Source organism: Peromyscus californicus, unplaced genomic scaffold (assembly GCF_007827085.1).
Source record: "Peromyscus californicus insignis strain IS unplaced genomic scaffold, ASM782708v3 Scaffold_19__1_contigs__length_69161282, whole genome shotgun sequence".
Classification (NCBI taxonomy): Eukaryota; Metazoa; Chordata; class Mammalia; order Rodentia; family Cricetidae; genus Peromyscus; species Peromyscus californicus.
This window is the reverse complement of record NW_026294491.1, coordinates 31,053,551-31,066,431: the sequence shown is the minus strand read 5'-3', so window position 1 is coordinate 31,066,431 and position 12,881 is coordinate 31,053,551. Positions and strand designations below refer to the sequence as shown.

Genomic DNA, 12,881 nt, shown 5'->3' with positions numbered 1-12,881 from the left:
AGAGCACAGAGTAGTTCCCAGGCCTGTTTGGTGTCAGTGTCTTGAGTCTTAGTGGGAGACAAGGTCTTAGTCCCAGGATTCCCTGGGGGCTCAGAGACAGTTCAAAAATGCCACTCAAAAACTGAGATGATAGATAGGTCAGAGCTGACCAATGCTTGACACTACATGGCTAATATTCATCATGAAGGCCCAGTGCCAAGTGATCTTTCCATTCCTCAGATTCACAGCTTCAAGCAGAGCTTTAGTTTTCATGATTAGCCCCATGCCAGTGTTGGCTAGTTCATTTTTTTTTCTATATTGTTTTGTACAAATGAATCTAATATCCACAGATTCTGAATCCTTAGGTTCAATTAACCACAGACAGAAAAGATTTGAAACTAAAACCTCATCTGTATTGAACATGCACACTTTGAGGGGCTAATATTCCCTAAACAAAACAACACGACAATTCTTTACATAGTGTCTATACCGCTGTGGGTATCACAAGTAGCCTAGGGAGAGTTTACAGAATGCTGGAGACTGTGTGTAGTTACATGGAAATGGTATACTATTCTCTATAAGAGACTTGATCTTCATATTTTTTTACTAAGAGACCCTGCACCAAGTCTCTTCCAGATACCAAGGACCACACTGCATCACGAGCGTTGATAATGACAACACTTAGTTGCTAAGGGGCGGGGCAGCTGGAACTGGCTTAGCATGCATGAAGCCCTGTGCTCATCCCAGCACTGGAGAGAGTTCCGTGAGATAAGCAGCCTCATTTGACAGATATGGAAATGGAGGCTCAGAGGCGGCAGAGCTGGTTCCTGTCCCAGAGCTTGTTGAAGATGGAACCAGGCATAAGCCCAGGCAGAGCTGCTCCAGGGTCCTGCCTTGAGCATGCCATTGAAGGATGCTGTCGGACCTTCTTGAGCTTCCAGGTCTTTCTGACAGAACCCAGTCAGTCAGCTTTATTCATCACCCTGAAGGCCCTGATTTATTAAATTTCCTTTAAATACAGTGTTTATTTTAAAGATTGTCCAAATAAATCCAATACTCACCCTTTACTACAGTTTTACTGTCCATACTTTCAGATACCTAAGCCAACCACAATATAAAATTATTAATGCGACTCTCCAGAAATAAACGATTCTTAAGTTTTAAGTTGCAACACATTCTGAGGAGCGTGACAAAATCTCAAGACATTTCACGTTGTCCCAGATGGGGCATGAATCTTCTTTTGTCACACTGATTATGCAGCTCTCAGCAGTGACATGCTATCATGCTGACTGTAGGGCTTGTACAAATCACAACCTCAGGTGCCCATCAGGAATCCTGGCATGCACCCGGGGGACAAGTAGGATTACTATACCCGTGATGCCTGTGCTCATTACAAAGTCTGTGGGCAGATTCTACATGGAAAATCTATAAAGGTGGTTTGCTCGTTACAACCTGAGAAATCAGGCCAATGGTTCATCTGATAGAGGAGCTGGTGTACGGCCCTGATCCCTGGGTCCCGTAAGTCAGAAGAAAACTGACTCCCTGAAGAGTTGTCAACTAACCCCTACACAAACACACAGTGACCCACACATGCCTACATTCACACACACAAGCACAAAGTAGTAATAATAATAATATAGTAATAATAATAACAATAATAATAAAATGAACTTAAGCATCCTAATTTGGAGAGTACTGACTTGATACATTTTAAAAAATGTATTGTTATTATTATTTTGTAGACAGGGTGGTCGTGGCTGGCCTAGAATTTGCTATGTAAAACTTTGATCTCGCAGAAATCCACCTGCCTTTGCCTCTGGAGTATTGGGAATTAAAGGCATGAACTACCACACCCAACACAAAATCTCATATTTTCGAAAGAAAAAAAAAACTTGAAAATCATTCCAAAGGGTAAGCATCAAGTTTGTAAGAGGCCATGAAAGAAAGAATGGAGTAGCATGCTTAGCAGAGAAGGGTCCAGAAAGGCTGCAGGCAAGGCCTGCATCATGCTGACAGGAAGAATGTCCTCTTCCTAACAGCTCCCTACTCTACTGGTGCGCAAGAACTTTCTAAAACATAATAGGAGCATCTCGATCTCCCCTGGGTACATGAGAACCAGAGTCTACCTAAGAGCTCACACATGCAGTCCCCAAACAAGGATCTCCTAGAGTTTCTGTTTAAAAACCTTCCCACATTAAGTGAGAAACTGCATTCTGAAGGGAAGAATTTGGACTAATTCCATTATTACTTCAATGTTTCCCTCCTAATTGACTAGTAAAGTCAATAAGAAGCCCATGAATGTGGTTGGAGTTCCTGAATCAACCCTCCAGGCCACACCTGCTGTCATTATTAGCTTTTAGTTAGGTAGAGATAACACCTGAGTATGGGCCTTGATGTCCACAGGTGAGGAAGTTGGATATAATCGTCTATTCCATGTTTAACCCATACATATACTAACCTTGTCCTGGGGAGTGGACCTGAAACTTCCTCTTACATCTCCACAGGCTTGTGGAATAAACTCTACTAGGAAGCTCACTATTTCAGTGACTGGCATACTGTGGTGGACAGGGACAGGGGATTCAGTGAGTCTGCCTCAGTAACACCAGGAGGCTGGACAGGAACTAGAGAACAAATCCGGCACCATTTCTGCAGCATACTTATTGCTACTGGACAGGAGAAAACCAAGGACCTTTTCCATCAAGGGAGACAGTTGGCAGAGGTCAGGCAAACACCCCTTATTCACAAGACTGACCACTGAGAGACCGTATGTGACCTGAAGACCATGGCCAAGGCTGTGTGCAGATGGACAGGGAGCATATAGCTTGTTGGTTAGGAACCTTCCATGACTACTGCTTCCTAATCCCAACCCTCAGGAAGACCTTCAACTCTTCTAAGCCTCAGAGGCTTCTACATATGATGGGATGAAAACGTCCTTATCAGTGGGAGGGCCCTAGAGGGGTTTAGATAATGCAACAGAGTAATTTCCAAGTGCCAGGGCCAAGTAACTACACAGCAGGTGCTAAGTTTTAGGGTTAGTCTTGGCTGCTGGCATCCTTCTACAGGCATCTTTTCATGACTATTACTGCGCTCGTCACAGCGCCCCCTCAAGGTACACCTGGGTATGACAGCCTGCCCAGCGTCAGGACCTGGCGGCAAAGACATGCATGGAATCTTCAGTCTGCTCAGTCTGAGGCCCTTTGTGAAGGGCATTAATTTTTCAGATGCATAGTGCTCTGTTTCTCTTTACTTTCTGAGGGTCAGAACTCAGGTTGATAAAATAAACCCTATAATCAGTACAATTTGTGTGTGTGTGTGTGTGTGCTGCTGTCTATAGGTATCCAAGAAAAATGAAGAGGGACGTAGTGTTGCAGGACAGTAAAATGGCATCTGTGTTGTGACTTCTCAACTCTTCCACCGGTTGTCAGAATCAATGATCTCCTTGCCTTGGGTATCAACAGGCTGAATGGGGAAGAGGAAGAGAGCGAGGTGGCTGCCCGGGACAATCAAATAAAAAGATGTATACCGGCCACAGGGGCGGGGTCTCAAAACTCATCTATCTCATTTAAAATTTAATCAGTACCTCAAAATTAGCCCAATTCCCAGAGGCGCGAGTATATCTTAAAATTTTACACGTAAGCGTGTCTTCCAGGGAGCTGAGTGCCATCCGTGGAGGCTGGACTGCTTTAAGAAGACAGAAGATTGAGTGGCCATTAGCTCAGTCAAGCACCCCACCTCCTGCTGCAACTTTTTACTTTACTTCCTGATGTAACAGAAACACTTTTTTTTCTTTTTTTTTTTTTTTTGGTCACTACTTCCTCCACAAAGTCAACTAGACGACGACAGTTGGCATTCAAGAAATCCACAGCAAACAGTGTAAATCCTCCCGTGCAAAAGTCTCTCTTCAACCCAACGGCTCTTGGTTCCCAAGTGAGGAAAATCCCAGGGCAGGACCCACACGCACTCATCTCCAGTTGCTGGTGTGAGTTGAAAAGTTCAGCACACTAGCTTTTGACCCCTTCCGCAGGCTTGTTGACTTTGGCCCCTCGGAGAAACTCTTGTTTATTTGTGCATAAAATGTCTTTGGAAGGAAGACTGACTTTTGGGGTCTTTCCATGAAATCACTCTGGAGAAATGATAAGTGACTCTTGTTTTTACTTCGGCCACCGGTCAGGGATGACTAGCCCCAGATATGCACGATATTTCCTTTACACTGGCATTCATCATCAGAACACTATGTAGACCTCTCACCAACTTAACTCTTTCTTCCCCAGATGCGGTTTTTATAAAACGCTTCTTTGTGTCTCAGTCTACGGGTTTGTCTTCCACACTGACATTTTTACTGATACGTTCATCACGAAAATGGATAGAGAGGGCGAGGTTTCTGAGAGGCGTGTGTTAGTGAGAGCATTACAGAAAGAATGGAAAAGGAATTAGCGAGAAAGTGGAAGCATGGGGCTTACAACATGGCAGCTGCCATTCACGGTGGAGACTGTGTAAGGACACTTATCACCATAACCCCACTCAGCAGACACCTGATTTTCCATTTTACAGATGTGGACAGGAGCACAGAGGGGTCAAGTAGCTGGTTGAAACTCAACAGAAAGGCATGAGACTGTCTGGCAGCTGAGCTCTAATGCTTGACCTATTAAATAATTGGAGAGATTGCTACTGTCTGGATCTCAGGTTTCCTCTAAAGTCCTATGTAGTAAAGGTTTAGTTCCCAACCAGGAGCTATTGGGAGGCCGTGGAACCTTTAGAAGATAGAGAGGGCCTTACACGGTTGGGGGTGTGCCCTGAAAAGGGGGTTGTGAGACCCTGGCTCCTGCCTCCTTCCCACTTTGTTTCTCAGGTTACAGAGTAAGCAGTTTTGTTTTTCCATGTGCATCTACCATGATGGGTCGCCTTGGCACAGGCCTCAACAAAAGTGCTGTGCCCATCCAATGGTGGAGGGACCCCTCTAAAAGCTAGGAGCCTAAATGACTCTCTCTAAGTTAATGATCTGTGCTACCACGATGGGAAGCTGAGTAAAACACTTACCACCTGGAACACGGCATACACTAGCAAGAACTGGAGAAGGGAGGAAATGCAATTTGAGATGGCTCAGGTCAGCTGTTTGCTCGCGGTAGTCAAACCTCTGGGCGCTTTTATCATCTGTGTGACACAACTGGTAAGTTCCCTCTAACACTCCACGCAGCACGCCTGTTCTGAAGCTGAAGCTACCTGGCTGCAGCTTGGTTTTGAGTGGCCCAGGTCCACGTCCTTCATTTTTGGCCCCGATGGAAACCCTTCCTCAACACTTCGATGCCTAGCAACAGAAATTACCGGCACACCCATTTGGCTACTCTTTTCTAGGAGACAGACGATAAAAGAATGAGCAAGGGGCATGCACTGGACATGCCTGAATGTTTCTACTACAGACAGAGCCTGAGTCAGTCAGTCAGAAGTTACGTATTGATTTTTATAGTCACGGAAGAGAGTGGTAAGCAATCCCAATGGAATATAAAGTACTGATAGCAGAAATTAGACAGGACAAGGCCACAAGTTTCCTTTGAGACCCTAGGGAATTCCTTAGGGACTCCGAAGTGACCCCATTCTGCAATCAGTTCTGTGGCTGTGGGGGTGGCAATCATTGGAAGAACTTTTCAAGTGTGTTCTAGGAGGGTTTTTGCTGGTAAAGATATCAAGAATCTTGCATGGACCCCACTATAGTTGGGGTCTGAGATGTCCCTTAAAGATCTATGTGTTGAAGCCTTGGCGTCCAGCTTGGTGCTGCTAAGAGGTGGAAGGACCTTCAGGAAGTGGAGCCTGGGGTGGGAGATGTCACTGGGGATGTGCCCTTGAGGGACATATTGGGGCCTTAGCTCTTTCCTATTTCTTACCAGGAGGGGAGAGGCTTTCTCAGTCACATGCTCCTGCCATGGTCTGCTGCCCAAAGATGACAATGCCAACCACCCAAGAACTGGAAGGTCTCAAACTGTGAGGCAAATGAAACTTTTCCTTAGAAGTTGTTAGTCTCCGGTATGTTGTCACATAGATAAAAAGCTAAGACAGACCCTCCGTTGTGGGACCCGGTTAGGCTATGTGTGACCTTTCATCACTGGCCAATGAGCAGGAATGAAGAAGTTTCTGTTGCCCCATGCTGTGCTGTCTGTGGGAAGCTGCTGGTTCCTTTGTTGTATAAGCAAAATACAAACCCCATTCTTCTACCCCAAGGGAAAAGAGCCCATCATACCCCAAGGACGTTGCTGCTTTTCTGGGTCCATTTATCTAGGGGGCTGACTAGATAATGCATCTATACATTCACTCCTTAAATATTTACTGAGCAGCACCTGTTCCCTGTTAGTCACCAAGAGGCAAACAGCAGGGGCGGGAGAAGGCTTTACCATTGCCCGGAAGGGTGGGGCTAGATAAGGGCCCTAGTAACCAGAACAGGGAGAGTGGACTTAGAACACCAACCAGACAGCCTGGCAAGGCTCTCATCTGATGGGCAGAGACTGGATCGTGGAGAAAGCCGCTCTGCCCAGCCTCGTAAGAATTCAAGGCCATCAAAGGGGGCTTTCTTAGACAGAACCTACTAGGAGATAAGGTCCAGGGTGCCAAGAAGTTGCTTGGTCTTGGGCAGGCCTGGGGGGTGGGCAGGGAGAGTTGTCAAGAGCCAACACACAGCTACCTTGCAGTCGCAGCCAATGGGTGTGCCACACTCCTCACACGTGTTGGCGTAGAGCTCCTCGAAGCAGGCCACACAGTGCGGGTTCTCCTCCTTCAAGATGTACTTCTTGCCATACAGAGACTCATTGCAATGGTGGCAGTCAAAGCGTTCAGTCATGTTGACCCCCTGACTTTACAGCCACCTGTGAAAAAGGAGGAAAAAACCCACACTTCAGACTCAGGAACCCTCCGCGTCCCCTGCCCACGAAGGCAATGAATCGGACAGACGTTCAACGCTCACTATTTTCAGTGAAACACTTTTTTAGCTGGAGGAGTTTTGTGTTTCCATGCACTCCATGCATTCAAGCAGTCATTACTGACTGGATCCGAATGTCGGATTCCAGAAAAAGCAGCAGCACCTCTAATTTACCCTCGCTATGGGTAGGCTTCCAGTGCCTGACCCTGCCTCACCTCTCTGCCCTCAAAATAGAAAGACAGGCACAGAAACAATATGTCTATCTCTATAAAAAGATTTTCCATGCACTCTGCTTTATGATTCATAAATTTGAATAGGAAGAAAAGCATGATGGTACAAGGCAAGGGTATCTGACAGGGAATTCTGTAGTCAGAGGCCAGGAGAGTCTTGACCTTGACCTGTACCTACTTTGGGAAATACAACATAGACGAAAAAACCACCAACTTCCTTTAGGGAGTCATTTCCCCTGGATGAAAAGGTCTCCCTCCTTCAGCTATTCAGGTATCCAGAGAGCAGGATAAAGAGGAAGGCTTGGTTCCAAGAACAGGGATTAGCGCACAGTTGGGAATGCAGTGACTACATTCAATGACTTTCCAGGAGACACCTCAAGCCTTGCAAAGGGGGAACAGGAATGTGTCTCCATGCCAGACATGTTGCATTTTTCCAGGATGAGTATGCAGTGTCAAGAGAAAGAGATGTTCTGTAGGGTGGAGGAAAGGAAGTGACTGATTTTCACCTCCCCCCAACCTTAAGCTATCATCCCTAAAAATCATGTTAGCACTAGTTTGGATACAAAAAGCCCACTCTGAGAATAATGGTGCGGACAAAGGCCTTGGTACACTGAAATTTTAGACTTGATTTTTTTTCCAGGAGATTTTTAACTAGCAATAACTAATATGTTAAAAGTGAAAAGTTTTATCAGTCATTAAGAGGCACACCAGCTAGCTGTGTGACTAAGCAGTATTTCACAAACTCTAAGCAAACTCAACTCAATTTCCAGTCACTTTAAGTCATTCGAGGGTCAACTCCCAGAATTTGGCTCTCTGAGGCAAGTACAACATTGCTGTCTGGTTTATGATTACAGTAAATTTGATAGCAGCTATTAATTTGATACCTTGTGTACACAAGGTTGTAGTGACTATAAGCTTTTGTTATTGGTCTATGTCTGTGTTTATAGAGTAATTTGCTTCCAAGAGCACAAAACACGCAGCTGGATACATGTGGCAAGCTTCTTCCTTCTTAATCGCTCTTCCCAGAGTTAAAGAAAACTGTCTGGACATTCCTGTGATAGCATCCCGAGATGAGGCTCTTGAGCGCTTGAGTTATTTTTTCAAAGACGACATATGAATACCATTTTTCTTAGGCTATCTGGGTCTGTAGCAGCTATACCGGCAGATGACTTCATGCTTTTCCTTAAGTCTTCAGTTATTGGCCTTGGAAGTGTCTGCTCACTTATTTCATCCCAGGGGGGAGTCAGCCTTCCAACATATATGTTTTTCCATTAAACCTTGACGGTTAGCAGTGGAGTGAGATCACTGCCTATTCTGTTCACACAAACAGAGGGACAATGGAGAGTGAGCTAACTATTAATCAGGGGATTGTGAAAGCTGGAAAAACTACTCCCCAGATCATCTAAAACAACGACCTCATTTTGTGGATGGAAAAATCATAATTCAGAAATGATGATGGAAAAAAGAGGAGTCTCCCGTGGGCTCTCCCGAGAGCCACCTAAGAAAGTCAACTGATCTTAACTGGAAAGGTGGTTCTGAGTTTAGACAAGCACCAGCCCTTCTGCGGAAAGGAGGCTATCTTGCAAGCTATGCAGCTATCTGCATAAACAGCAGGTCTGTATCTGATACCAGGGAGGGGTACATGCTTCTTACTCTGGTCGTGATGCATGTGCTTTCCACCTCATCTGATTCTATAGGTCGAGTACAGAGAGAAAAAAATATCTAAGGGTGTAACCTCTGAGAATCAACAGGGATTCTACATCTATTCACAGTATAAGTCCATCCCGTGCCAAACATCACCATCATTGGCTCCAAGTCCCCAGCAGGGATGATGCAGCAGCTGCATTCTGCTCTGGAGGTCTAACAGGGATGATGCTTTGGCCCCATTTCCATGGAATCCTTTCTCATGATGGTTGGATTCATCCTACCTTGTTCCTTATATTTTCTAAGAGGCCACTCCTGTTTCCTGCCTCAACCAACTAGTGTAAGGCAAGTTAGGAACTACTCTCATTAGTTAGGGACATAGTAAGACATACAATAGTGAAGTCCTCTCTTTAAATCATCATCATCATCATCATCATCATCATCATCATCATCATCATTATTTGGTTTCTCGAGAAAGGCTTTCTCTGTGTAACAGCGCTGGTTCTCCTGGAATTCACTTTGTCCAGGCTAGCCTCAGACTCATAAAGGTCCCCCTGCCTTTGCCTCCCGAGTGCTAGGATTAAGGATGTGCACCACCACCACCACCGGGCAAATTAATTTTTATAAACATACAAAATAATAGATTTCTCTTTTAGTTTTTGAAAAACTTTACTTACATATATGTGATATTTACTTCAGTGATTTGGTAATTATTCCTGTGAATATACTAATACTAAACCAAGAAAAATACACATTAATAACAGGGAGCCATAGCAGTAAGTAACTAGAAGCCTGCTTTTCTGATGATTAACGTGGATCATTTTTCAAAATAAAATGTATATTTTTCACCTATAACTAGCTTAGTAACTATGATTCTTAACATGTGAGGTCCTATTTTGTGTGATGTACATGTCTTTCAGAGGTTTTCAGTACTTGAGACAGACAACCATAGGCATCTTTGTATTCATCTCTGATAATTCTTAACAAGTTGGCTCTTCCCTAGTTGGAGAAGGAAGAAAACCCCAGAATTTGAGACCATCGTTATTTTAGAAGTGTGCTTATGTGTCCCCCTTCACCGTTATGTTATGTAAACTAGAATCTAGAAAATGAAGGAGTTTAATAGTTACTTTTTTTTTCGTTGCTGGGATAAAAAGCAGTTTTCAGGAGAGGGTTTATTTTCACCTATGGTTCAAGGGGAAGCAGCTCATCATGGAGGCAGAAGCATGTGGGTCAGAGTGGGAGATTAGCTGCTCATGTTGCATTTGCAGCCAGGAAGCAGAGAGAGAGAGAGGAGTCCGGGGTGTGGGGGTTGTGGGGGAGGTGAAAAAGGGAAGGGGAAGAGGGGGTGGGACCACCTTGAACAACTTTAAGCTCAACCTTCAGTGACCCACTTCTTCCAACAAGACTCCATCTCCTGAAGGTTTTATAATCTTCCCAAACAGCACCACCAGTACTTGGGGACCAAATGTTTAAACACAGCAAATGTTCAAAACGTGAGCCCATGGGGGTCATTTAGTAAGGAGTATGGAGGTGCTAAATAACTTCCTGAATTTCAGGGGTGGTGGTTAAGGATCAAATCCAGGGTCTCCTCACCCCAGGTATCACCATCATTTGTTTGTTTACTTATCTTTATCTTTTTATAGTTTTTTTTTTAGAGTATAAATTCACTGTACATGGTGCTGGGTTAAATGACATTTTACATAGGTATATATGTGCTGATGTTTAAGCATCTCTGTGATATATATAGTTGGAGTCCTGTGGGTAAATGTCTAAGAGTGGCATAACTAGGTCACATGGGAGATTTATTTTTAGTTTTCTGAGGACCCTCCATACTGATGTCCATAGTAGCTGGACTAGTTTACACTCGCACCAGCAATACATAAGGCTTCCCTTTTGTCTACACCCTCACCAGCATTTGTTGTTAACTGTTGTCTTAGTGACTGCCCTTGTGACTGGAGTAAGACGGAATCCCAACAGAGTTTTGATTTGTGTTTCTCTGTACTGAGGCAGAACATTTTTTTCAGTCTTTTAAGAACGGGCTGACTATTCGTTTTACTGGTCTTCTTACCGATTGGATTGTTTGATTTCTGGTTGTTTAGATTTTTAAAAATTATTTGTGTATTCTAGGTGTTAATCCTTGGTCGGAGGCATGACGAAGATTTTTATCCCATTCTGTATGCTGTCGCTTTGCTCGATTAGCTGTTGTCTTGTCTCTGCAGAAGCTTCTCAGTTCCATGAGGTTCTATTTGTCAACTGTTGGCCTCATTTTCAGAGTGACTAGAGTTTTATTCAGAAAGTCTTTACCTGTGCCTGTATTTTGAAGCATTTTCTTCCACCGTCTCTGGTCTTACATTAAGGTCTTTGATCCAATAACAGACTTACTTATGACATTTTCATATATGTGTATCTTTGCTCATATTTGGCAAGCACCAATTTCCCTTGCCCTTTTCCTCTCTGGTCCCTTTACTCCCCTCAAATAGTCTTCCTATGCCTGTGTGTGTGTGTGTGTGTGTGTGTGTGTGTGTGTGTGTGTGTGTGTGTGTAAATATACGTATATATTGAAATCTAGGTCCCATCTCTGAGAGAAAATATGCAATACCTTGATAGATGTCCTCGTGTCAGAATCAACAATCCCCAAGGTAATTCAAGAGCTTAGAGGGGCTTGCCTCACTGTTACAGGGGGGGGGGGGCTTTAAACCCATTCATGCTTTTTATTTTTATGTTGGAGGCTGGGCATTGACAAAGAAGGGCTTGACATAGAAGCATGTGCTTGCCATCGAGTTACATCTGCAGCCCCAGGATATTCTTTTTGAAAACCTGCATATTTAAAGTGACACACTCATCTTCAGCCATCTTTTATGAGACTGACAGTTATCTCTTTTGCTAATGAGGGACCTTATGTCATGCTTCATGTGGAAAGACATCCATCATGTTATATTAGAAATTCCCTGTAAATTTTCATTTTTAAATCCCACAGAATACCTGGTTGTTCTTTCATTCACTCAAAAATGATCGGAGAAGCTGGAATTATGTACTGGATGTCAGACAAGGGATTGGGGCGACAAAGATGAGAGAGGAACCGGTGGTATAGAGGAAAGCTCTGTGTCGATTCCCAAAGCTCCAGGCTAGGAACTCAGTGGAGACCCCACAGTCTTTAGCAAGAACGACCTCCAGCAGTACCGAGCTGGCTGGCTGGAGGGGAGGCACTTGTGCTGAGAAGGATGGTCAGGTCATGTGTACTGCAGGCAAGGGCGCAGAAGGCCACACCGTGGACCAAGAAACAGTGCTGGACATACACACATCAGGAAGATGGACCGTAAGCAGATGGGGCGGGGAAGGGGGAGGTTCAGGCAAAAAGACAGCCAAGGGTCAAGGCAAGGAGGAGTTGTATGCCTGGTTTGCTGACTGTGGTATTCCCTATAGCAGTAAGATTTCACACACCATTTCCCAAAATCTGCACAGCACTGAGTAGAGAATGTTTACTGCGTGGAAATGACTTTGTCATGTAAAACTGGGGGAGACAATGCCTCCTAAGTAAAAATGTAAAAATAGGAGCAATGCCTCCTAAGAATGATGCCATGCTGACAGAGTCTAGTTTTTGTTTGTGGTGTTCCCCCCTCCCCACCATACACACACACACACACACACACACACACACACACACACACACACACACACGCTCCACCTAGGGTCAAGGCTCAAACCCAGGGATTTGCATATGTTGGATAAGGACTCTGCCACTGATCCCTACTCCTGCCCTTTACATTCCAGACCGTCTTTCCAAACATACAAGTAGGTGAGTGAGGTGGTTTGAATAAGAATGGCCCCCATAGGCTCACATGTTTGACTGCTTAGTCACCAGAGAATAGAACGCTTTGAAAGGATTCAAAGGACTAGGAGGTGTGGCCTTTTTGGAGAAACTGTGTCACTGGGGGTAGGCTTTGAGGTTTCAAAAGCTCATGCCAAGCCCAGACTCTCTCTGTCTCTCTCTGCCTATGGATCAGGATGCAGGACTCTCAGCTACTTCTCCAGCACCATATCTGCCTGCATGCCACCATGCTCATGGCCATGATGGTAATGGACCAAGCTCTCCGTTAAATGCTTTCTTTTGTAAGAGTGGCCTT

At 44.6% G+C, this 12,881-nt stretch overlaps 1 protein-coding gene across 3 annotated transcripts in view; it reads right to left on the bottom strand.

The window, feature by feature from the left end:
* Fhl2 (four and a half LIM domains 2) overlaps nt 1-12,881 on the bottom strand; it is a 151,127-nt gene that overhangs the window by 22,163 nt on the left and 116,083 nt on the right. For all 3 annotated transcript variants that reach the window (XM_052744982.1, XM_052744981.1, XM_052744980.1), the window contains one exon: nt 6,650-6,830. In XM_052744982.1, coding sequence (XP_052600942.1) covers nt 6,650-6,805 — 156 coding nt within the window. In that variant the 5' untranslated portion in view covers nt 6,806-6,830. The remainder of the gene's footprint in view (nt 1-6,649; nt 6,831-12,881) is intronic.